We start from the raw sequence: 24,224 nt of genomic DNA, 5'->3' as shown, positions 1-24,224 counted from the left end.
GTTAAAAGCCCCAAGTCAGCAAGGTACTTAAACACATGCTGAAAGTTAAGGGCTTGCCTAAGTGCTTTGCTGACTTGGAGCCAAAGATATTTTCTCAAGTCCTTTAAATGCTTCAGAACCTGAATTCTAAATGTTTTACAGAAATTCCAGAATTCAAGTATCTCTTGTGGTAATAATAGTTGTAATTCAGTAGTGCCTTCAGATTCAGAAAGTTCTCTTCCTTCTAGACGTGGCGAGTTTCTGTGTCATGTTACCTTCAGCAAATCCGATGCCCTAAAATCTCATAGTGTGTCGAATCCAAGGAGCTCTCTGGAGAGTTGGTCACATTTATTTATATTTCAGTCAATGCACATATTGACTTTTTAGCATTTGTTTTGCAATAAAACACTTCAAACTTCTAAGTGTTGAAATTAAGGAAAAAAAATGAGCAATTAGTTCAAATCATACTGGATGAATATCTGCTGCTGAACTAACCTTGCCCATCATCCCAAACAGAGGAAAAACAAGTTGAGGGCTCTCAGAAAAATCAACACCAGTGAGAAGAGGCTAGGAAAAGCTCTCCGATGAAGAAAGGCTGAGCTTTCATTTCAGCGTGCCTGAAAGCAGCAGTGCTCTTTGCTTTTAAGAGATTAGTAAAATGGATCATAATGAAAGCAGTACAGAGGGGGAATAGCACTGGGGAGATGAGCAGGAAAGGCTCCTGCTCTGCAGAGCATGGCGCGAGAAGGAGGCGTTCTCTGAAACAGAGACACAGCCACATCAAATGCGAACTGTGGATGGGCTGTTTCAGGCTCTACATAATTAACCCGGGGGCCTCTGCCTCCAGGCAGCAGTGTGGCCCAGCCAGTGGGGGCACTTGGAAACGATCAGCCACTTAACGGAGAGCAACAACACCCTTTTCTGAGGTTTGGGAAAGGGTGTTTAGCACTGGTGCTTCGAGGTCCAAACAAGTGAGCAGGGCCAGGCAGGAGCTGTTGAGCTTATTGCCTAACTCTCCAGTGGGTCACACTCACCCTCCTCTGAAAGCAGTGGATGTTGCTGCTGGGACTAGGAAACGAAGCTGAAGGGCCCCTTCTTACCAGCTGAATCTTAAGAATTTCTTTTGATATATAATATGGTCACTGCATGAACTTCTCCACTGTGCTTGACAGTTATACTGTAATATATAATATACATATCTGCACGAGGCAGCACGCAAAGCCTCTGTCTCTGTGCCCAAAAGCAGCACATGCTTTACCTCATAGCCTCCTGTCTAACACGACAATGTTTGAAGGCTTGCATCTTGCTGCCAGTCTCTGCAGAGTCTTCATCCATGTAGCGCGCAAGAGAGCCTATCATCTCCTCCCTCCCTAGGGACCATTAGCCAAGGTTGTGCCATCCTTGATAGCTCACTGCCTGCAAAGCAAGTTGCAGCTACTCGGCCATCCTGTGGATCTGCAGGTGTCTTGAATAGCGCTGAGCTCCACCTAGGAGTTCAGAAACCGTTTAGAGAACATGATCCTGCGGTTGTTATCTGTGACCCAGATGCACCTGCCAACCCAAACTGGAGATACAGCTTGCTCCAGCTCTGGCTGCAGCCTGCTTCCAAGCTCTTCTCCAGATGCAAGAGCTCAGCTCTGTCCTGGACAGGGGGAGAAACTCCCCTTTCCTGGAAGCAAGAGTTTCAGTAATGTGAAATAAAAGAGACAGACCATTTGTGCACAGAAAAGTCAAAAGACTTTACCTGCACGAAATGTCCATGTTGGGTTGGGTTGGGAAAGGACTTGCCAAGGCAAGGGGGTCTGAGGACATCCAGTCACTCTGATGTGATGCTGCTGGGATTTGAACACACTGAGCTGGGGCGGGCCAGATGGTGTGTTAGGAAAGATGCCTTAAAGCAATGCGGGCAGCTGGAGCACTGTGGAAACCTGCAGCTCCAGCTGTTTTCCTGAGGCTGGCCCTTAGCAAGTGGTCATTGGTGGGTACAGAGAGGGTTGGTGGGCCCTGGAAGCTGAACCTGAATGAGACAGGAGGAGAACAAGCCATTGCAATGACATCTCCATGCTTAGACATCCTCCAATCCAGACTGAGGTCACGATTTTGGTTTTAACCAAACACAGGCTGGAGAGCTCATGCAGGCGCAATGTGGTGATACAAAGCATGTCAGATTAGGCTATCTAGTGGTCTCTTGAAAGTGTAAGCAGCCTGAATTTCTACAACATGACTAGACCACCAGAAGCCTGCACAGTTCTACATATATATCTCAGAGGACGTTTTAAAATCTGAAGTCCTGTCCTGATCTACAAGGCTCTTTAGTTATAATCAAGGATTTAACATTTCTGGCAGGACTAGCACCCTTCCTGTGTGCCGTGGGTCCAACATGTCACCGACTTTCATCCCGGAGGGTGGTTGCCCCCAGCAGACGCTCAGTGCGATTGTCAGGCTGCGACTCCACAGCTGTGCCATGGTTCAGTGCTCACTGGCAGTTGCTTCCAGGCTTGGATTTGCTTGAGGATTCTTTGGAGTGAAAGGCATGAAATGCAAATGTAATATATTGTTACTACCGAGGCAAATCCTGAGGCCTTGGCTTAATTGTTAATGCATCCCCTGTTGGGCAGAGTAGATTGTTGCCTCATTTATTAATATTGCTTTGAAATCATCACTGGGCTACTGAGTGCAAGCGTTACTCAGAGAAGCGAGGGATGGTGACTGAGTTAAGAAAATGACTTGGGAAAATGCTTCCCCTTTTATTAACATCTATTCTTCCCACCTATCTGTATACCATGTGTGCCTGATACACTGGTAACATCTCAAATCCTGCGTTATCCCATGGTCAAGTGCACAAATTAAAATCGTGATATTGGAGCAGGGGAAGACATCGCTCTATTGGGAGGAATTAAGCCCTGGTGTCTAACCTGTATTTCCCCTGTGTATGGATGGAGGGAAAAGTGTTAGTGCTTCTCTCGGGAGTTCCCAGCTGTGGGACATCAGTGGAAGTATTTCCTTTTAATGATGGCTCCCATTTCTCTGCCTGCATCACTAATTGCTGGCATGAGCCGCTGAGCTCGGATGTGCTGGCAGGGTTGTTCTGATGGGAGATGACAAGCAGGAGGGACAGGCAAGGCCTTGCTGGGGTGTAAGAGACATTGAGGTACCGTGGTGCCCTTGAGAGCTGCCTTTTTCCCCCAGCTAGACAGCGGCATGTCGGTGCTGGAAATCGCACCCCCTTTAGTTTCTAAATCTAACCTGGGAGATGCCTTTGCAAGTCCTGGCCCTGTGTGCAAGCTGCACCTGATGTCTCCTCTTTGCCAGGGCCAGGCCATAAGGAGGCACATGAGCCTCCTACACCTGTGGTTAAGAAAGTGGAGGAGTTTTTTCCAGCTCCGGCTGCAGGAGTTCACGTGTTAAGTTCCAGCAGTGCCGGGTTCAAGCCCAGCTGCTGATGATCCACCCAGGGGTGTGAGCGTTACATCAGTAAGTGACAAGCGACTGGCCTACAGCAGGCAAAACCCGAGCCAGCAGACAGACAGAGAGAGCCTGAGGGGCTGAATTTTAGAGCTATTAAATGATTAAATGCAAAAAAAAATAAGTTAATTTAACATTATGGTTGTGATTTTACACACCCAAGAGTCTGGAAATTGAGAGCTCTGCTTCTCACACAGGGATCGTAACTTGGCACGGCACAGATTGTACAGTATGTAAAATTAGACCGGAGAAATAGTAAATATGCTGCAGGGACCAATACTGTCTTGGCAGAAGGAGGATGGACTGAGTAGAACCCAACAGGTCTTTTACGCCTCTGACTTCCATAATTCTGTGCTAATAAAAAACATTGCACAATGCCTGATGGTAATCTGCAGCCCGGAGGGGGGCGAATTGGGAGCCGCATTGTTATGTGAACAAATCGCAGTCCCCCCGCCGGTGCCTATGCTCGAAGGAAGGTTGTTATTTGAGGGCATGCGCGTGGGCATCTGCAAGCAGCAAGGGGGAAACACATATCACATGCAAGGCTTAAATGGCAGGTTGCGGTCACGGGGATGCAGGGTGCCCCAACATCTCTATCCGGCCGAGGCGGGGAAGCTCTGCCCCCCCTTCCCTGAAGCTCTGGAAATACAGGCACCTCTTCACACAGCTGCTGAACCACAGCGGGCTTTGCTTGTGTTTATGGCTGTGATTTGGGCACCTAATTGCAAATCTTATTGATTTCCCCTTAAACTTCATCAAAAATCCTGATCTAAGCACTCTTTTGCAGCCAAAGTTATTTGTCCTGCCTTCACGAAAAAGCAGAACCAGAAAACAAACTTTTAATTCACCCGAGGTGCTAACTCCAGTCATCTGGCAGGGAAGGGTGAAGGCTCGAGTGGGCCCAGTGTGGCGGATATTGGTGGGATTTTTCCACCATGTGTTGGTTCGTGTTAGCTCGCTTCAGCAGCCTCTGGTCCTTCAATACCTTCCCCTCCCTGCATCCTACTGCCCCGCATGCCGGGGCCGTCGCAGGATAGATGGGATTAGAGGGGTTGCCATTTCACTGGACACCTGCTCTTCCACAGGATGAGTCAACTCAAGAGACATGGCTTTGCAAGGAAGCTGAGCCTGCAAGGCCCAGTCCATCCTTCCCTTTGCCTGAGGATGAAAATGGTGTTACAGCTCAGCTAGGAGAGAACTTGGAGCACCAGGGCATGGGCATTTTAGGACCAAACATCTAGGAAATCTCGGGGAAGGTCTTTCTGAGGTCTTACAGATCAACACGAGCTCAGGTCACATCCTGAGATGGAAGAGCAAAGTCTTCAGGGAGGACAAGCCAAAGTCACCAGTCCAGCAGCATCCAGGCTTCCCAGTCCCTGCTCCAAAGCAGCAGAGCTGTGTTTCCTCCTAGTCCTGAATAAAGATGATCAGCGCTAGAGATCTGTGACCACCGCAGATGGGTATATCAGTGTTAGCAGCTCTGCTCGCACTCTCGGTCCTGCTCCTCAGCTCCCCCTGCTCGTCCTGTCCCACACTCCCTTCCGGCCTTGGGCTGAGCTCAGTCCTAACGCAGCAGCCACAGGAGGGGCAGCTTCTCTAGGGCCTCCTGTATGTGCGTGGCTGGAGAGACCAGAGGGCTTCCAGCAAGCTGCTTTTCACAAGAAGGAGAACTGTGCTGTTACTGAAGCAGGATGGACTTTCTTGCACGTCTCAGGTTTGTCACCCACTCCATGAGGCCAGGGATGATCTGGTTTTGGGGGCTGCACATGGCTTTATAGCAGTGCAGGCCAGTCTCATGTCCAATGAAACAGAAAATGTTGCTTAAATTACTTATTTGTTAAGCCTACATCCCATGTCCTGCATCTCCTAGCCAGGGTGCGGAGTCAATTTGAAGACCGCAAGGCATAGGGAGCCTCCCGCATCGCTTTGGGTTGAGCCCGTTTTGTGATAAGAAATTGGTCTTTGTTTTTGCAGTGAGTTTGTTTTGCTTTTGGTTCCAGCAGTGGGTCTCTACTTTGCTCTTTTCCACTGAGTTTTGCACTGGATTTTCTCCCCAGGAGGGTGCTTAATGCCTTGTCACTACACAGCTTCATAAGTACCCATGCACGAGGTGCACAAGCGCCACCATCCCAACCATGCTGTCGGGACGCTAGGTCCCTGGAACAGCATGCTGGTGAGCCAGCATCACACCTCACTGCAGCTGCTTTTTGGGATGAAGACAGCAGCTCAGGGAAGGAAGCTGCGTGATGGCAAAGAGCATATACAGGGGTGGTCGGGGGCTGCTCTCTCCTCCGCACCTCGCTCAGCTCCTGCTGGCAGGAGAGAGGTCAGTGCAGGGAGGCTTGCGACTGGCAGTGCCCAAGGATTCATTGCCCATTTCCTTTGCAGAGCAGAACCGCTCCCGGGACACACCAGGGAGCCTTCATTCGTATTCACGAGGGAGGCTCCGTGCTCAGCCTTCCCCTTGGTGTCTCTTCCCCTCTGCCAGACTGAAGTGTTTAGAGCGGCTATTAAGCCTAAGAGTTATATAGGAGCCATCGGGAAGAGGAGGGAGTGTGTGGAGTGGGCTGTCGTTTGTGACAGTGGTGTATTTGATTGCAAAAGTGTCCCTTCATCTCCAGAGAATCCCAATAGATATTGCATTAAGTTTCATGGAAGAAGCATCAGCCTCTTCCAGACAAGCAGCTAAAAGGGCCACAGAGGCGCCTGCCACAGCTGGGTCTCTGACGTGACTTTGCTTTCTCCACTGCTAAAATACTCTATAAGGCGCAGGTGCATCCCAGTGTCTGTTAAATCAGATCAGAGAAGGGACTGCCTCTGCTCAGGAGGCAGGGAGCCAAGAGATGAGCCCTGCGGGAAGAGTGGCTGAAAGGATGCTCTGCACAAACACCACCGGGATGTGCAGACCTTCCTTCTGCAAACCAGCTCCATGGCCCCTGCAGACAGAACATCCATCTGCCCTTGCACGAGGAATAGCAGGGCCCTCCACGTTGGGAGCATGGGCTGCCCAACCTCAGTCACTCGGCCGCCGAGCACAGCCGGGGGGATAAATGCAGGCAGCCACGCAGACGCAGAGTCAATACAGTCTGGGGCAGCGCGCCACGGTGCCGCCAAGATGCAGGGCTCCTGCCATGCTCTCCTCCACGATACCCGCCTGCATCGCCTGGAGATGCAGCAGTGTCATCTAACCCCTGATGCCCAAGAAAAGCCCAGACCATGGTAGAGGCATTTCACAAGCAGAAGCAGGCAAAGGTTTCCCAGCTCAGTCCCTGATTCTGTCCCACCAGCCAAGAAGGGATGTCATGAGTTCGCCCTGTTGCTGTCTGCCACTAGGGCTCTCCTTGCTTTCACTCCACATGAGCCAGGGACGTCCCCGGCCAGGTTTCATGGGCACGTGGTCTCCTGCAGCTGCAGACAGAGGTGCGTTCAGCATTGCCCTTGGGCTGCGAAGAGGTGCTGTGAGTTCGTGCCAGCTGGAAAGCCTGAAGAGAGCTTCCTCAGGGGTCAGTGTGGCTTGGGCATGCCTCTTCAGAGAGTGCTTTGTAGCCACATGCAGGTGGAGAAAAGAGGCTCGCTTGTCCTGAGCCTGCCATGAGCCTCTACATGCCCTACCATGTCGAAGGGGGAAAGTGCATCCTCCACAGCTCCGCTGAAGTTTACTGAGATCTGGTTCCAGGCTATCATGGAGTGATTAAGTACAAGTCCTGTAGCACCCATCTGTTATCTCTTAATTAAAGTTTCTTGCTAATTATTTTTTCTTGTCAAGAGAGCAAAGCTGCTGACTCCAGGGATTTACCAAAGTAGAACAAACAAACATAGGCTTCACTTGCTGCAATTCTTCATTAATGGACAAAATTAACTTGGAACGGTCCATATCTTTGGCTACATCGACGACGCTTAATTACGCCTGTTTCCTTACGAAGATATATTTAGTTTTAAATCACTTGTGGAAGAACTGCCTCCTTTAGCATGAAATTCCTTCTCCTTGAAGAGAAGGTTTCTGCTGGCAACAGGTGCTGTGCGGAGATGAAACAACGCAGGAGGGAGTAGATGCAATGAAATCAAGAACGACGTGTGCTTTGGGAAGCCAGTGTCAGGAAACCCTCCCCAATGCTGGAGGCTGGTTCATCTCAAGAAGGGAAGACCCTGGGGCCATGAATGTGCAGATGGCAAGCAGGAGGAGCGAGGGGAGACAGCCAGGGCATCTCCGCAGGCACCGACACAATCGAGCAAAGAATCACTGCGAGGACGTGGCAGCCCGGTGACAGACCCAAGCAGAGTAGCTTGCAGCTCTTGCAATGCCAGCTGGCCGAGGTGGGGATCCCCTCCTCTCTCCTGAGGGCTGTCTTACCCTCTCAGCACTGGCTGGGCTCTTTTCCCCTCTCTCTTCTCCCCTCTTCCTCCCCATTCTGCAGGGCTCACTGCTCTTTCATTGTTATTGATCTCATTTAGAATAGGAAGTTGTGGGGGTTTGAGACCTCGACGGTTTGTCTGCTTGGAAAGCTCACGGCATACCCCTGGCACTGTGTAAATATTAAATGTATTATTTATGAATGCATACACAGAGATCTAATTAGCCACTGAGATTATTGCTTGTGGCTACTCGTTTAGCTCCAGGAGGGAGGCACGCAGGGTAACAGGGGTGATATACAGGCCTCTGTGTCAGACAGCATGTATGCACTTCTCTGTCCTGCTACAGAACTGCTCCGCATCCTGTCGGATGAGACAGGAGAGAAAAGGGGCAATATATCCTTTCTTGGCACCTCCGCTTCCCCGTCTGTAAAAGAGGGGCAGAGCCAGGGGGCTGTGCACCCTGCAGAGAAGAGTGCAGTTGATGCTGCTGGCACCGCTGCAGAGTGCTTGTCTCCATCCCCAGAACATGTTTCAGTGCCTTCCCCTTGCCCACATTCTCCATTAGCCATAAAGCCACAGTGTATTTGGGCAGAGGTGTGCAGGCTCTACAGAAAACACTTGTAAACTGCAGTGACAGCTGGGGCGGTTTTGGCCCCGTGAATGCATGCTGGAAGCTGCCTCACAAAGGGTTTTTGGGCAAGAGCCCCACTGAGGGGCCGCAGTGAGTGCCCGTGTGAGGAATGCCAACTGTCCTCTCCAGCTTCCTCTGCTCACTGCTCAGAGGAGCCCCTCGGGCAGACCCTGGGGCCGCACGTGTGGCTGCATGGGCTCCGAGGAGGGTTGTGCCGTGGGATGTGGCTGAGAGCAGAGGGCTGGGCGCATCAGCTGCTGTGAAGGCAGAGCGGTGAGCAGAGATGCTGGGGACATGGCTTCCATCGTCCATGCTCACCTGCAGCAGTGGTACCTGCCTGATGGAGGGCAAGGTCCACTGCAGGCCAGTGGAGTAGGAACATGCTCAGTTTTATGTATTTGTGCTGAACCCCCCATCCTTCTGGCTGCTGAGTTGTTATCTTTACCCACTGCTCAAGTGAAGCTCCTGCATATTGTTGTGGCCATGCATGCATTTGCACCTGTCACGCAATAGGCCAGCCACAAAAAGCCCCCACTTGGGTCCCAATACCCTGCAGCTGGGCCTAGAGCCTGGGCATTTGGCTGAGCAGTGCTGCGCTGTAGCATCTGATATCAGACAGCAAGGATGGGAAAGAGACAGCTGCACTCAGTGCAGCTGGTGGGGGGTAACCCCGACAGATCCTGCTTGGAGGAGCCCTGTTCAACATCCCCCTCCCACTGCAACACAAAACCAAGAACTGCTTTGCAGGACCTGGCATGCTGTTCCTTCGAACTTACTTTGAAGGAGCTTTGCGACACCCATCTCTTCCTGGCATTCACTGGTGAGCACCTCATGCATGCCATGCCTCCACGATGTCTGCACTGTGTCCTGACAGACAGAGAGAGAGTTTTGCTTGTCTGGGCAGGCTCCTTCCCATAGCTTTATGTGCTAGGGCAGCCCGTGGCTTTGCAGGCTTTCTGTGTGGTGCCCTTGCAGTCTCCAAGTAGGTCAAGAATGATTAAGAAGGGAAAATGAGGGTGATTCATTTGAGGAGCTCCAGCTGAGCAGGGTGAATTTGGGAAGTGTTGAGTGAATTCCCACAGGTCCCACATCCCAACCACCTCGTCTCATCTTCTCAGTGTCTCTGAACAGCAGTGCTGCTGACTGCCCCAGTGTTGGGCTCGCTTTCCCTCTGGTCCCCATTGCTTTGCCGTTATACAAATGATGCTGTCAGGTTGTCACTCGACTTCGCTAGGAGTGGAGCAAAGCAGCTCATGAGCTGTGGTTGCAATGGCAATGCCCCATCGAGGCTCTTTCTACTCCTTTCATGGAGCTGTCCTGTGCTGGCTGGTTGGGAGCTGCATGTGGCTGTCCCATCGTCAGCTCCCCCTCTTTCCTGGGTTCACAGGGCTGTGGGTAAAGCTGTGATTTCTGCCCTCACTGTGCATCACAATGGCTCCTCTCCAGCTTTAGGATTTTATGTTATGAGCTGTGCTGTGCCTGGCAGGCATGCTGCGTTGCTGCAAAGGATGTGGTCTGTGGTGGGGTTGGGTGCTCAGAGGCATGTGGCTTGTTGAGGCGCAACACTGTGACCTCTCCGTCATGTCTGCTCCACCTTCATGCTGTGATCTGACCCAAAGAGCGTCATGCACTGGAAAAGCAGGGGTGGTGTAAGGGCAGAGTACCGTCTCTAAGGATCTCTTTGAGCAAATGATCACAGAAGTGGGAAGAGATCTTTGGAGGTCTCTAGTCCAACCTCCCACTACAGAAAAGTAGATCAGATTGGCTGTGACTTTGCCTAACAGATCCTTGATGATCTCTAAGGATGGAGATCCCCGGACTGTCTGGATACTAGTCTCAGGGCTTCTCTTCCTGGAGAAGAAGTCTTTCTTAATGTCCAACTTGAACCCCCTGAGCTGCAGCTTATGGCTGTTGGCTCTCATCCTGCCACATGCCATGGCTCGATGCACATCCAGCATGGTGGGCTCTGCAGCACAGGCATCATCTCTGCTGTGAGTCCCACGTGGCAGCAGTGATGAGCAGCACCAGGGAGAGGGAACAAACTGCCCTGCCCTCCCTGCTCGAGGGAATCATGTGGCTCTGGGTGGGCCAGGGTGCAGGTCCCACCCACATAGTACCCAGCCTGCAGGGAAATGAGGAGTCCTGGTAAAGGTCTCCCTTGCTCATCCCCAGCCCAAAGCGGAGCTGGCGACCGCAGCATTGGCAGATCCGAGCTCAGTGTGTGCAGGCTACTCCAGCGTGCTGGGGGGAGCTGGCCCAGTGATACCTCTTCCCTTGGCAAAGGGGGTGACTGCTGGAGCAGTGTGGCATGCCCCTTTGCCAGCCCGCGGGGACGCTTCTGCCAGTGGGGTGCCATGTGTTCACACAGCGGTACATCTGGATGTGACTCCAGCACCTGCCAAAGGACTGGAAGGATGTGGAGACCTGGCTTGGCCTCTCTATGAGCTTCAACAGACCCAACAGAGAGAAACGGCTGCTCCAAAGCTGTGCTTTGGGTTTCTCCTTTGTCAGGGGCCTTAAATCACTGCCTTGGAAAAGAGCATTGCTCTCAAGGAGCTGTCTTCCAGGAATGGCTCCCCCAACCCTTCTGGATGAATGCCAGTGTGTTTGCACTGTGTTTAAGGACAAGTAGGAAGTAATTCAAAGTGCCTTTTCCCCCCTGCCCAGCTCATCCCTGCAGTCACCAGCTGTAGACAAGCTCTCAGCCTCAGCCCTGGGAAGCAGAGCTGGGGACCTCTGAGCCTTTCCCCTGCCCCCAAATATTCCCCAGGGACCAAACACTGCCCAGGCAGGTGCCAGGCAGAGCAGGCAGATCTCTGGTCCATCACTGCAGAGAGCCTTTCTCCCTGCAAGGCTGGTGGGTGATGCAGTGTCTCCACCTACTCTGCCCAGCAAGTCGCTGGGTACAGGAAAAGGGGAGGCAGCTGCTTTTTGTGGGCCAGAAAGAAAGGGGAAGAGAAAATGTTTGTACTTGATGCTATAAAAGAGATTAGAGGAGAACTTGAATAAGATGCTGGGACTCATACTTTAGATCTGCTATCTCTATCTGTCCACCCATCTGCCTATCCATTTGTCCATCCATCCACCTCCACAGCCATTTGAACAACAAACCATCCAGCCATCCACTGACATGCACAACCATCCACCCACCCACACAGCCAACCAACCATCCATCCATCCATCCATCCATTCTTCCGTATACACAGCCGGCCAGCCATCTGCTTATAAACTTGTCCCTTCATCCTCACACACATCTGTCCATCCCCGTATGCACCCATCCATCCACCCATCTGTCCACTTGCATAGACATCCATCCTTGAATCTTCATTCACTTTTTTCCATCCCATCTGTGCCAGCCAGCTATCCATCTGTCTACAGGCATACACATTTGTTTATCCTTCATCCATCCATCTTCTTCCACACTTCTGCCTATCTTTCTGTGTATCTAGGCCCACTCCAGATATCCATCTGCATACAGACTCCTCAGTTTGAATGTTCTTCCTTCTTTATGCCTGTCGGTATAGGCTGTAAGCTTTTCTAAGACTAGCTAAAACACAGTTTTCTGATCAGCGCAAGTCTCTCAGAGGTCCCCATCCTTGGCCACTATCTGAGATACTCTTGAGACATCTCACCAGCTATGTGGCCTGAGCTACAGCCATGATCCACCCTCTGTTCTTGGTACCCTGTTCCCAGCACAGAATGCGTCCCCAAAGATGCTATTTCCAAATCAGGAAGAGGGGTCCTGATGTGGCGCAGAGCATGGCCCATTGAGCTGGAAATGTCTCCTGGCCCAGACTGGTTATGGCTGTGTTGAAGGTGTCTGGAGGAAGAACCAGGCCTTCCAGGGCCTCCTCCAGGGTCAGCCCCATCCGGGCTCCCAGCCTGCCCACCCCAATGTAGCCACAACCTTGGGGGTCTCTCCTGCACAGATCAACTCGGGCTGTGGGGTTTCATGCGAGATGTAAGAGTGGCTGTATCGCATCAGCCCATGAGTCCATTTAGCCCTTGGTCACATCTCCCAACAGGACCAAGGTGCTAATATCTAGAGAAAGAGAAAAGAGCAGGACAAGTACGGGGTGGTGCCTCTCCCATCCCTCCCCACTGTCAGCCACCTGCAGCCTTCCCAGGCTCGCTGGGGCAGCTCTGCATTTTAGACCTTGGTGGAGTCTTCTGCTCTGTATTCATTTAATCACTCTTTTCTCCCAAACTTCTGACATCCACAGCGACTGATGGACATGGATTCCTGTAATTTAATTACGCATTGTGTGAAAAAATACTTCCTTTTGCTTGTTTTAAACCTGCTGCCTGATAATTTCATTTGCTGCCCCTTAATTATTGTATTAGGAAAAAGAGCAAGCAGTCATTCCCTGTTCTTCCTCCCCATGTCATTCATCGTTGCTTAGATTGCTATCATATCTCCACTCGGTTGTCTCTTTTTCAGGATGAAGAGATGGAGTCTGTTAAGTCATTCCTTACACGGGGGCTGTTTCCAACCTTTGATCCACCACGTTTCCTTTCTCAGCTCCATTTTCAGCTGAACTGTATTCTTACTGGCACAGCGACAGATTTGTGTGCAGCTTTTAGGGTATAGTGTTTTCCATTCTGTTCTCTATTCCCTTCTTTGTAATTCCTAACAGTAGGTTTGTGTTTTTGTTTCCTACCAAGCTGATGTTTTCAGGGACATGTGTGCAATAACTCCAAGATATGTTTCCATGGAGGCTGCAGTAATGTGGAGCCCATGCCTGTGTAGGGAAAGCAAGGCTTGTTTTTCCCCGTGTGCATCCCTTTCTCGACGGAGTCGGTCCGTACCGTGATGTCCCTCTGCAATGCTTTTGCACCCAGCTTTAATTTTACTGCCCTAATGGCATCAGCAGCACACTGTCACCTCTGACTAGCTGACCCCATTTTCCCCATCAGTTATGACGTGCTGGGCAGCACAAGCTCCAGCTTTGATCTCTGTTGAACTTCACCGGTGACGTCTTCCACCGCGCAGACTGGGTGTTTATTCTTACCTTTGGTTTCCTGACCTTTCGCTGCTATAGATTCTCGCAAGGACGTTCCTTGTATTTTGTGGCTGCTTGATTTCCTTTGGGAGCTTTTAGTGAGGGATCTCGTTGAAAGCATTTTGGCACCCCAGGTGTACTTTAAGAGCTGAGCAGCCATTGTCTGGGCATGCTGCCTTCCTCGAAGGCTTGAGCAGACTGTCGCTGCTGCACACCCCTGCCCTGCGCCCACTGCAGCAGCACCCTGCCATGCTGACTCGCACGCACATGCGTATCCATCCCAGCCCTATTCTCTCCTCCAGCACCCTCACATGTGACCAACGCATGCTGCCCCTGTTCAATTAGCAGCCCTGTCCCAACCACACACACATAAAAACACAAACTTCTGTAAACACGTGCACGTGCCTGCCTCCCTACACCAAACGATACGCTGCTGCGGCTCATCCCCTGCCAATGCCCGTGTCCTGCTTCACCCCGTGTCATGCACACGTGTGCATGTTCCTACCTTTGCCGCACACAGCCCAGCACGGCCAGTGTGGCGACGTGGGAAAGATTCAATTGCTAAGGATCATTAATGAATGTCAGCGCAAGCTCCTGTCCAGAAACCTGAGAATATTCAATTCGGCAGCTGGTGCCCAATGAGCTGTATTGCTCCACTTGCACGATGCTAAATGAAATGGCTCAGCAAGGTATCATGTTATTGTAGAGTGAGAAGAAAAGTCAGGCAGGGAGATAAACAGCATAGCATGCAACAAACAGCTGCCCCTTTCCAAAGCACAACACGGCTAGGTTGCCGTCCTCCCACCTGATTTCCTAGGGAGGGAATTGCAAGGGCAGCTGCCTGCTTCCCGCCTCCTCTAGTAAATAACTCAAGTTTGCTGGTGACAAGTCCTGGGGCTCTGTCACCTCTTTGCTTGTCAGCTCTGCCTGGCTACGGCTGAGCTATAACTGTCTCGGGCACGTGAGTTGCCTCCTACCACTCCAGCTAGCAATGCGGGGGTAGTAAAGTGGTGTGCAGGACCCCAGCGCACGTGGGCTGAGAGAGAATATCCACTTTGCCAGCTTTGACACAGGAGTCTGGCACCCCAGATTTGCTGCAGATCTGGGGGATCACTCCCCTCACCTCGTTTTAGTGTAGTGGGTTTGTTCAGACTGTCTCACATTGTTGCAACTGCCCCCCTTTCTCCGGGGTTACGGCGCTGGGAAGTCTGAGCACGAACACCCCTGGCACACGCAGAGTCACTGGTGTGGTGAAGGGGTAGGGAGTTGTCCGATACCACCCCCGCTCCGCAAAGGGTCAGTCCCTGTGGGATGTGGTGCTGGGGGAAGCACGGTCCCCATGCTGGGCACAGGCAGCACGGAGCACAGAGTCTTCCTCACAGCATCACATTTTTACAGTCCTTTTTCCTGTTATGGTTTCCTGCTGCCCTGAGGTTTGTGTATGCCCCAAAGTTGAAGAATAGAGTATTCCTGGTATGAAAGGTCCTTTTTTCATTGCTTCCTCACTGACAGTGAGAAGGAATGTGGGAAAGATGAGTTGGGAGGCAGTTTCTGAGCGTGCATTTGGCTTTGGGTTTGCATCCCCCAGCAAGCCATGAGGATGTGGGAACAGCAATGACTTGCTGGTGTGAGCATCTTGCCCTGCTGTTTCCTGACATGTCTCCTCCAAGGCAGAGATCAGAGGAAAGCATCCTACAAGACGGATATGGTCTATGAGTCCTGGTCCACTGATCCATGAGGGCTGGTCCACTCTGATCTAACGTCAGAGCCAAGCATTATCAGATCCAGGAGGGGAACATGGGCTTTCCCAGCCACCAGCATGGCATCAGTCCATGCCCCAGGCCTTCGCTCACTTGCTGTACAAGCCATATTAAGAGCCTTCCTCCAAGGTAGCCATGGGGTCTTTGCCCTGCCTACAAGGCTGAGCTGACCTGATTTTCTCCTCTTCTGCCTCCAGACAGCCACATCCAGTATGAGCGGGTAGGCGCAGATGTGACCATGAAGTGTGGGTCCATGGACTGGGACGCAGCTGTGACCTGGACGGCCAACGGCACCGATATCGATGATTCCCGCCTGAACGGGTCGTACCTGGTCCTGAGGAACGTCGACCTCATGCAGAGCGGCCAGTACTCCTGCTACGAAGGCTCCTCCTGGCACCTCAAATACCAGACCTACCTGAGGGTGGGAAGTGAGTACCCAGGCGCGTGACACAAGGGGGACCGTGGGACAGACCCCCACTCTCTACTCCTATACTGACCCATTGCAGCCCCTACTGTCCCTGCTAGCTGTATGATTGCCTGTTCCACCCCCCAGTACAAGCTCCCCACGCCATATTAATTCAAACAGCACAATGCTGGAATCAGCCCCTCCTGCCCCAAACTTTGCATCAAAGCTGGTAGATTAAATGGTGCCCCAGGAACATTTTGGGAAGGGATGTCATAAAAGGAGGATTGCAGCCAAGGAGGACGAGTTCTGGCTGTGTTCGCTTACTGCAGCACGGTTGTGTCAGGGGAACAGCCAAAACGTGGAGGTTGCTGTGTGCCTTGCAGGATGCGTACGGGTGTTGGAGGAGAGCTGCCTGTTTCACCGGGTTCTGCATGCTTTAAGTGAGAGATGCGCTGATTCACAGATTTCAGCGCAGGAGATAAGAGCGGTGCTACATTTCACACGATGCCGATAGCTGATAGCAACTGTGTATTTCGTAGGATGCTGTGTTTGTATAACTGATAGCAGCCACGTATTTCGCAGTACAGTGTCTGTAACTGATAGCTGTGGGCGTCTGGAAGCACCAGACAATGTTTCAGTCTATGAGACAGCGACTGTTTTGGAGGATGCTGCGAGGTAGCAGCCAGGAGCCCCCCAGGCATGTCACGTAGGCTGTGCTGGCCCAGATTTGGGGTACACAGTAGATCCTCTCTCCACATTTTGCCTCACCTTCACCAGCTCGCAGTATGCCAGGGCCAGTGTGGCATTTCTACCCCAGACCCAGGGTGCAGGGGGAGGACTAGACGTGGCCCCACTTGGGTCCCACTGCAGGTGGGACAAGAGGGGCTCTGCACCCCTGTAGATCGAAAGGAAGAAATCTAAGGCTTAGGGATGCTGCCCGGTGTTGAGCTCTCGGTGCAGGCGGGAAAGGGTGCCGACGGCTCCCGCTGGAAGAAGCCGGGAAGCACACTGAGAGGGAGGCTGCAGCCCCATCTGGGAGCGGGAAACCAGGCGAAGGGGAGCTGCAGCCTCCAACCATCTCCTGCGCAGTTGTGGCATCACTGTGACTTTGCAATGGCTCTTACATCTGCTAAGCACCTCGCTAATAGTAATCCCCGTCAATCCGCTCGGAGACCCATGGGAATTGCTCAGCCTTAGAGCCGAAATCCTGCTGTTTCCTATTACCACGTGTTCCTATTTGCCAGCCACTCGCAGCCCCCCTGCCTGAGCTCAGGGCATGGTCGGACACCGCAGGGGCCACCAGCCCAGGAAGAGCGGGTGATAAATAAAGAAGTGAATGCCCGGTGTTGTTAATGCAATTAAGTATGCAAGGAACTAAGCAGGTGAGATGCTTTTAGTGGTAATTAATTTAATTGCCTGGATTTTAATTTAATGTGCTCTACGAGGTTTCTTTTCCCAGCTCCATGGCCCCTGCCTGCCTCCCCCACCCCGTCTCTCCGGTGTGTGATTGATTACCCTGCAGGCGCGCGGTGCCACCGCGGGGGAGCGGGCCTGGCAGCGGGCTTGGATGGGCCCTTTTTTCCAGAGGGGATGGTGGCAACCTGCTCACAGGCCCCTGGTTTCTGTGGGGAGAGAGCTGTGAGTTTTCTCCTGGCCACCAAAGCTGAAAAGGGGGTTCAGAAAGGGGATGCTATCAACTTGCCAATACGAGGGAGAAATAGCCTCAGGCCTTGATATTCGGGGGAACCGTTAAGGTCCATTTATCGCGGCATTTCCCCACCAAGCCAGAGGAGGAGCGGCGTTAGACAGGGCACTGGGGAGCAGCGAGAGCTTGCAGAGGAGTACCTGGGGCTGGAGGGACTCATTGCACTTAAATTGAACGGGAAGTTAAACGAAAACAGGCCTGTAGCTGCATTTTCCAGTCTTGCAGGGGCAAACTGAGAAATCGTAAGCCCGAGTTGATGAAGTCAGCTGGACCAAAGCACTGGGGGCTGAGTGTGAAGCAGGAGTGCTGGGGATCTTGTGAAATAAAAGATGCAGCCGGTACCTGGAGCGTGCACCCCAAGCGAGATGGGGAGGAATGGGAGGGAAGGAGGCCAGCGCCTGGCCGAGCCGCTGCCGCGAGAAGGATATTAGGAGCGAGCTGAGAGCCGACGAGGAATGGGAAAAGGTGTCAATTAGCAAAGCAAGCTACATCTTGGGGGTCAAAGAGTGCAGGGATAAAGGGAGCACTGCCAGAAGTCAAGCTGAGCGAGACCTTACAGAGGAAATTAAAAGGGGTTTTAGCTGTATAAATAAAGAGAAAACAAGGAGAGAAGAGCTGAGCTGGCTGTGCAGCGAGGTTTAAGGGGAGATTAAAGCTAATCTAGGCAGAGCCCCAAGACTAAATGAACACTGTCCGTTCTGAATCGCGATATGGAAGGAGGATAAAACCTGAAGGCTGGTCCTCTGCGGTGGGTGCAAATTCAAAGAATATGGTGGGTTCAAGCCCTGGGGACCACGTCACCCCCAGAGTGCTGCTGGATATGCAAGCAGAAAGCTGTTCATTAGCAAGGTTGGTTGGTGACTGACAAGTCATTGGCAGTACCCAGCGACGTGGGGAGAGCCAGCGTATCTCCCGTGCTTAAAAAGAGTAAAGAGCCGCACAGGCAGACTGACCCAGCAGCACGGCGGGGCCGCGGAGCGTGCTGGGAAGAAAGAACAATTAAAGACGTGGGGACAAATAGAGAATGGGAGAAAACATAGCTGGGGCTTGCCAGAGATGTGTCACGCCAGATTAACCTGATAGCTTTCTTTGATAAGGGAACTGATTTCCTAGGCCCAGAAATGCGGTAGATGTAATCTGTCTTGACTTCAGTGAAGTATTTGTTATGATGCCACATGGGAAATTATGAGTTAAACCAGAGAAAATGTGGATTAGTATGAGAATTGGAACATGGCTTAGGAAATGGCTAAAGGGGGATCAAATTGTGCTGAAAGGGGAGCTGTCTGGCTGGCGGGAGGGAGGGGGGAGCTTCGACATCAGCCTTCGGATCAGGCTCAGCAGTGCTTTCTGCCATGACTCTGGCCCAGGAGGAGATGTGCTGGTGGCTGGGAGGTGACCCCGAGATTTCTGGGGGTGGGGGGGATTTCATCCTGGAAGGGCCGGGGTGAAATGCGGCGGGGCAAAAGGTGAAAAGCCCGCGAGGGCGTCTAGTCAGTGCGGTTCAAGGAACGGGGGGAGAGCGGCAGCTTGGCTGGACTGCTGGGTGGGACTTAGCACCCGGAGCAATGCTGCTCCGTGCGCGCCATGTGTCCCAACTCCCGGTGCAGCATCCCCGGGGCGCCCGTCGGCTCGCTCAAAATGCAGCATGTGGTAAACCAGGCGAGAGCGACCGTGGCACACCGGGCTCGTCGCTGGAGAGTAGCCTGGAGGTGGAGAGCAGTGCCTGCCCGAGCAGGGCCAGAAGCACCCAAGGGGGTTGCACACGTTGCATCCCGGGACGGAGAGGAGGGTCGGCGCGGTGCTGGGAGCTGGGAGAGCGGCGCCGGGTGACCCCGCGGGCTGCGCTGCCGCATTTGGAAACCCGGGGGGCCGCGTGTAACAAAGACGTTGGGAAATAACGCGCTCTTGAGGTTTGGCGCGCGGCTCTGTGCATTACAGAATGTTATAAAAATATTGCTAATGGGCCAGAGAGGAGTCGAAACGCGCGGCAGAAAGGCTGCCAGCAGCCGGGGAGCGCACGGGGGAGCGGGGAGGCCTCGTGTGCGAAGGAGGGAGGGAGGCAGCCGGCTGTCCTTCCGCTCCCATCCCTCCGTCTCTCCCCGCAACCTGCTGCCCCTCCGTTTGCTTGCACCCGGGCGCCGCTGCTGCCGGCCTGCGAGGCGCCGGGGCAGAGCAGCGGCACGCCGGCCGCTCCGGCCCCCGGCGCTGCAGCGGCTGGCGCAAGGAAGGGAAAAAACATGCGGTTTGACGGAAGACAGCATGGAAAAACAACCAAATTAGCAGAAAAACAAACAAAGCGCGACCAGAGGGGAGGGCTGGGGGGGAGAAGGGGCAAAGCAACGGGAACCACATGTGAGTGGGGAGGCCGGGAGAGCCTGAGTGCTCGCTTGCTCCCTGGCCTGATCAGCGAGCGATCAAACAGCGGCCACTAATAAATAACCGGAGCCTCCCTCTCCTCTGCCTTAGAAGTCCCTTTCCTCCCAGCTGGGCTCCAGCTGCGATGGGAGGCTTGGGCTGCAGCTTGCATCCTTTTTTGTTTGTTTGTCTGGTTGGTTTTTTCTCCTTTTTCACCCCTCCAAAAACGCAGGAACGAAGAGGGAGGGCTGAACCTCTCCGCTTCTGACGCGCAGCCCCGGGCTGCTGCGCGGGATGGGGCACCTGCGGGGAGGCGAGCGCGGGAGAGGCGCGTGCGGATGCTTTCCCACCCACGACGCTCTTGCCCAGCAACTCGTGATGCCCTCTGATGGATTTTTCTTGCAGGAATTTATCCAGTCCCTTTCCAAAGCCGGGTAAACTGAGGCTGTTTCTAGACCAGCGAGATGGTGCAAATGAAGGAATGGTGCAAAAATCACAGCACCCCCGGTGCTTCCCAGCACAGCCAGTTCCCCACGAGGTGGCAGAAAGGGGTGAGCGTGGCCCCACGGCTCCCCAGAAAGCCATGGGGAAGGGAGCATTGCAAATCGGGTTGATTCAATTAGGACAGTGCCTCATTAGTCTGAATTCAGCTGTATTTCACAGCGCACACGGGCTCACTGCGCTCAGCTGTTTCGTCCCAAGCTGTTTGTTCGGGGCTAGGAAAACTCGACGAGGGAACTTTGCTGCCTGTGCCCAGATTTCGGGTCTTGGCCCCGCTGGGAGCTGTGAAGGCATGCTGGGTAATGATATGCAAATTGTACATCCCAGCTTTTTAAGGAGAAGGCAAAAAAAAGAAAGAAAAACCCCACCAAAAAAAAAAAAACCCACCACGCTCCCAAATGCAATTAGTCCTAATCAAATTAGGAGCCCAAGTAGAAAAACAAACACGTTTGAAGGCAGCGGACGACCTTTCTGCCCCATCCTGCGGCCGCGCGCTGCCGGCTCCCGGCGGGAAAGGCGAGACGGAGCAGTGCCCCCACGTGCACTCACACCCGCACGCCGGTGCACACGCACGTGCACACACCCGCGGCCCGCTGCCTTCCTCCCTCCCTCCCCCTCGCGGGGCTCGGCAGGCTGCCCAGCTGCAGCGTAGCAGAGTGATGCTGCTCTGGCTCACTGCATAAAATAAGATAATCTGGGGCAGCCAGTGTCAGAAACAATAAAAGTATCCCCTGGCCCATCCTGGCAGCTGCCCTGCCCTGCTACCCCCAGGAGCTGGCGGTGGTGGGGAGCGCGGCGGCATGTGGCACCTATTAGCTGCTTGCCACGCCGGTGCTGCTGCCTGCTGCAGCCCGTGCCGAGGGGAGGGCAAGCACTGGGAGGCTGAGTTGCAGCAGGAGCATCGCACAGCAGGAGGGCACCAAGGGGTGGAGAAGCCACCGCTTCTCCCGGGAGCTCGTTTCACGTTGCCGAAAACCGGGGCCTGACGGATGCTCCGTCGCCCGGCCTCTGCTGCCAGCGGGACTCAACCTGTGTCTCCCTCCTAGTGCCCAGCTTTCCTCTGCGCACGGCTTCAGGATGCTGCATCCATCCTGTGCCGGGGCCTGGCGATGCCCCTTCTTGCCTGGAAATCCTGGGCTTTGGAGCTACATGTGCAATGAGTTTGAAGGTTCTCTGCCCCATGCCTCCAGGCTCAGAGGCAGCACCAGGCTGTCAACAGCTATGGGGTTGGTGGAGAGGAGGAAAAGGGGGCTTGGGGGCACGGTGGCCGCTCGCCGGCTCAGCAAGCTGTCCCATGCTTGCACGCACACAAAATACTGCTGCGTGGTGTCGCTGATGCCGGGCGGCGCAGGGCTCTGTTTACACCGGCCTCTGCGCCAGCAAGGATTTTGTCTCGCCCTTTCCTAAGTGCCCCTTGTCAAAATATTTGGCCTGAGCTTCCTGCCACCGCCGGCAGTGGGTCCCCGCTTTGTGGCGGTGCTGGGAAGGGCAGGGCAGCGGGACCAAGGTCGGCTCCTGCGGGCGCTCCGCGTGCCGATGCTGTCTCTCCCTTTCCGCCCGCGGGCACAGGCGGGATGGCTGTGGTGTGGTTCTAGCACAGCCTTTTGTGTTAAAAAGAAAAGGAAAAAAAAGAAAAATAAAAATCAAACCATTCTCTACATTTGGCCAAGCACAACCTAGGGGAAGAAGACTTGCTGCTTGTTAGCAGCACATGTGCTCACGAATCCCTCACTTTTCCCAGTGCTCCGTCACTCTCTGGGCTGGCGGGGAGCCGCGAGCGGCCTGGCCACAAGCTGCTCTCACCAGGGCAAGGGCCAGATCCGAGCACAATTCAGTGTATTTCAGCATGAAAGACATTGTCATTAGCTACGGTTTCCCGCGCCGGTGCGCCTGCTGTAAATAATTTAGCAGACTAAATGTGTGCTAAGAGCAAGTCCGCACGGGCAGGGCGGGGAGGAGAGGGGGCGGGAGGAGGATCGCAGCTTGGGAAAGCAGGGAAGGGCACGGGGAGTAAAGCGAGATTATTTTTCTCCTGCTAGCGAGGTGGGGTAGTGTCTCCCCCTCCGGAAAAGGAGTCAGAGGGTTCCCATGCCCGACGGATGCCGGCTCCACCGGTCCCCTCCCGAGCTGTCAGCATCGGTACCAGAGGCAACTGCAGGACAATTTCCAGTTGCTCTTGCTCCAAGCACTTTAATGCTGTTTAAACAATTACGCAGTTGATAAATTTTGACAAGAAGAGATAGAAACAGCCTGGGAGAGCCACGCAGTAGAAATGCTCTAAACAGATGTCCCTTTTCTCCCCCTCCTCTGCTCCCCGGGGGTCTTTATCATTTGCTGCCAACTAAACAAGACAGTGTTTGCTCGAGCTGGGATGGAAGGGGGGGGGGGTGGAGAGCAAAACGCCTTATTAAAATGGTTTATGATACCGTCCCTGGGGTGACGGCTGCTAGCTCTCGCGCCGGAAAGGTCTTCTCTCTGCCGAGGGGAGCTCAGCGTAGCGTGCCGAGTGCGGGAGGTCGCTAACAGGGTCCCGTTTGTCCTGGGTACCGAAGGCAGCAGCTAGGGATGTAGGGCGAGGCAGCAGGGCAGACCTGTTTTTCGGCAAAACCAAGGAAGCCGCGCGGAGCTGCCGTGCCAAGCGCCTTGGGGGAAGTTAAGTCCCGCTGCCTGCGTTCACGCAGCAGGGCTTCGGCAGGGGCCTGCCCCGGGGGGCACCCCGTGGAGCCCGCGGCACTCCCGCCATTGAGGCTTGAACCCGGCGAGGGGTGCGGGGGGCTGCAGCTGAGCCCAGACGTGTAGGAAGAGGAGATGAACGCTGCTGCTGTCGGTCTCTGGAGACCCGGCGATGGCTCAGCTGTGCTACCGAAACGGGTGCATGCCAGGAAAGTGAGAAGCCTCAGCAGAAGTGCTGGCGCTTTGTCTTAGCTCAGTGCAGCTGCAGCGACAGATAATGTCAGGCTGCCTTGGCATTTTTGAGCTTGCACACGTAGCTAGTGCCTTATGGCAGGGAGGAGAGCAGAGGCCGGGGTGTCTCCAGGCTGGACGCTGCTCTGCTGCGAGGACAGGACGGATGCAATGGGAGGAAGCAGCAAAACCTGTCTTGGTCTGAGCCAGGGCCTCTGGCGAGCTGGGACTAGTGAGCTGTGAAATATGTTGTGGGTTTCGCAGGCCGGTTGGGATTCACTGTCTTTGTCATTGTCTTCGGAGTCAACACGATGCCGTTCGTGTTTCTGGGAGTAGCTGCCTCGCTCAGCGCTGGCTGCTGCAGCGCAGACCGTGCTAGCTCAGCATGCAGCCCGCAGGCGGGGGCGCAGCGTCCTTGCCCTCCGTCTCTGCCTGCCGTCGTGCGCGTCCTGAAGACCCCTGGCCCGATGAGCACCCAGCCCACCTTGCATGGACACGTCCCCTGGGATGCTTCGCGACACCCGGCCTCCGTCGCGTGCAATCCCTGTGGGAACATCCCTCGAAGGTGCTCCCACCCGGAACCGTCAGCCTGGCTGGCCCCGCTGAGCTCACGGAGAGGAGCAGCGTTTGGGGGAGCGTGACCTCGCATGCGCTGGCTCGAGCACCCAACTGTGCACGTGTCTTCGCGCTGGTGTCGGTGCTCCAGGACGTGACAACCTGCCTGTGCATACGTGCGCATTGCTGCACGCATGCCGCAGCATCTAAACACATACAGCAGCGTGACCTCCCCCAGCCACACAAGCCTGGATGGCCCTGCGCCACCCCTCCAAAACCAGGCAACACAGGCTGGCGGGCACCAGGGCAGGAGGCAGAGCCCATCAGTCTCTGTCCTCAGCGGAGGGCCAGGGGTTCCAGCTGACCTCGTGCTTGGGCTTCATAGCCCCCAGGCATAGATGGTGAAATGAGGTCCAAAATCAGATCGTGCAGTCTTCCTAGAGAGAGCATGGAAGGAGGTGGCCAGGCCTGCGGCCCTCCCTGCTGTCCACGTTAATGTGAAGCAGGTGGGAAAACGCTGCTGGCTGGGAGCAGAGGGGACCGCGCAAGAGTAGCAGGCTGCTCCTGGCTGCAAGTGCCGTGGGTGGCACGTGGCCATCAGGCGCCC

At 54.0% G+C, this 24,224-nt stretch overlaps 1 protein-coding gene across 4 annotated transcripts in view; it reads left to right on the top strand.

The window, feature by feature from the left end:
* LOC112988015 (ciliary neurotrophic factor receptor subunit alpha) overlaps positions 1-24,224 on the top strand; it is a 333,191-nt gene that overhangs the window by 255,259 nt on the left and 53,708 nt on the right. For all 4 annotated transcript variants that reach the window (XM_064500205.1, XM_064500202.1, XM_064500204.1 and 1 more), the window contains one exon: positions 15,389-15,619. In XM_064500205.1, coding sequence (XP_064356275.1) covers positions 15,430-15,619 — 190 coding nt within the window. In that variant the 5' untranslated portion in view covers positions 15,389-15,429. The remainder of the gene's footprint in view (positions 1-15,388; positions 15,620-24,224) is intronic.

This window comes from Dromaius novaehollandiae, chromosome W (assembly GCF_036370855.1).
Source record: "Dromaius novaehollandiae isolate bDroNov1 chromosome W, bDroNov1.hap1, whole genome shotgun sequence".
NCBI classification, from domain to species: domain Eukaryota; kingdom Metazoa; phylum Chordata; class Aves; order Casuariiformes; family Dromaiidae; genus Dromaius; species Dromaius novaehollandiae.
This window is presented reverse-complemented; position numbering and strand designations above follow the sequence as displayed.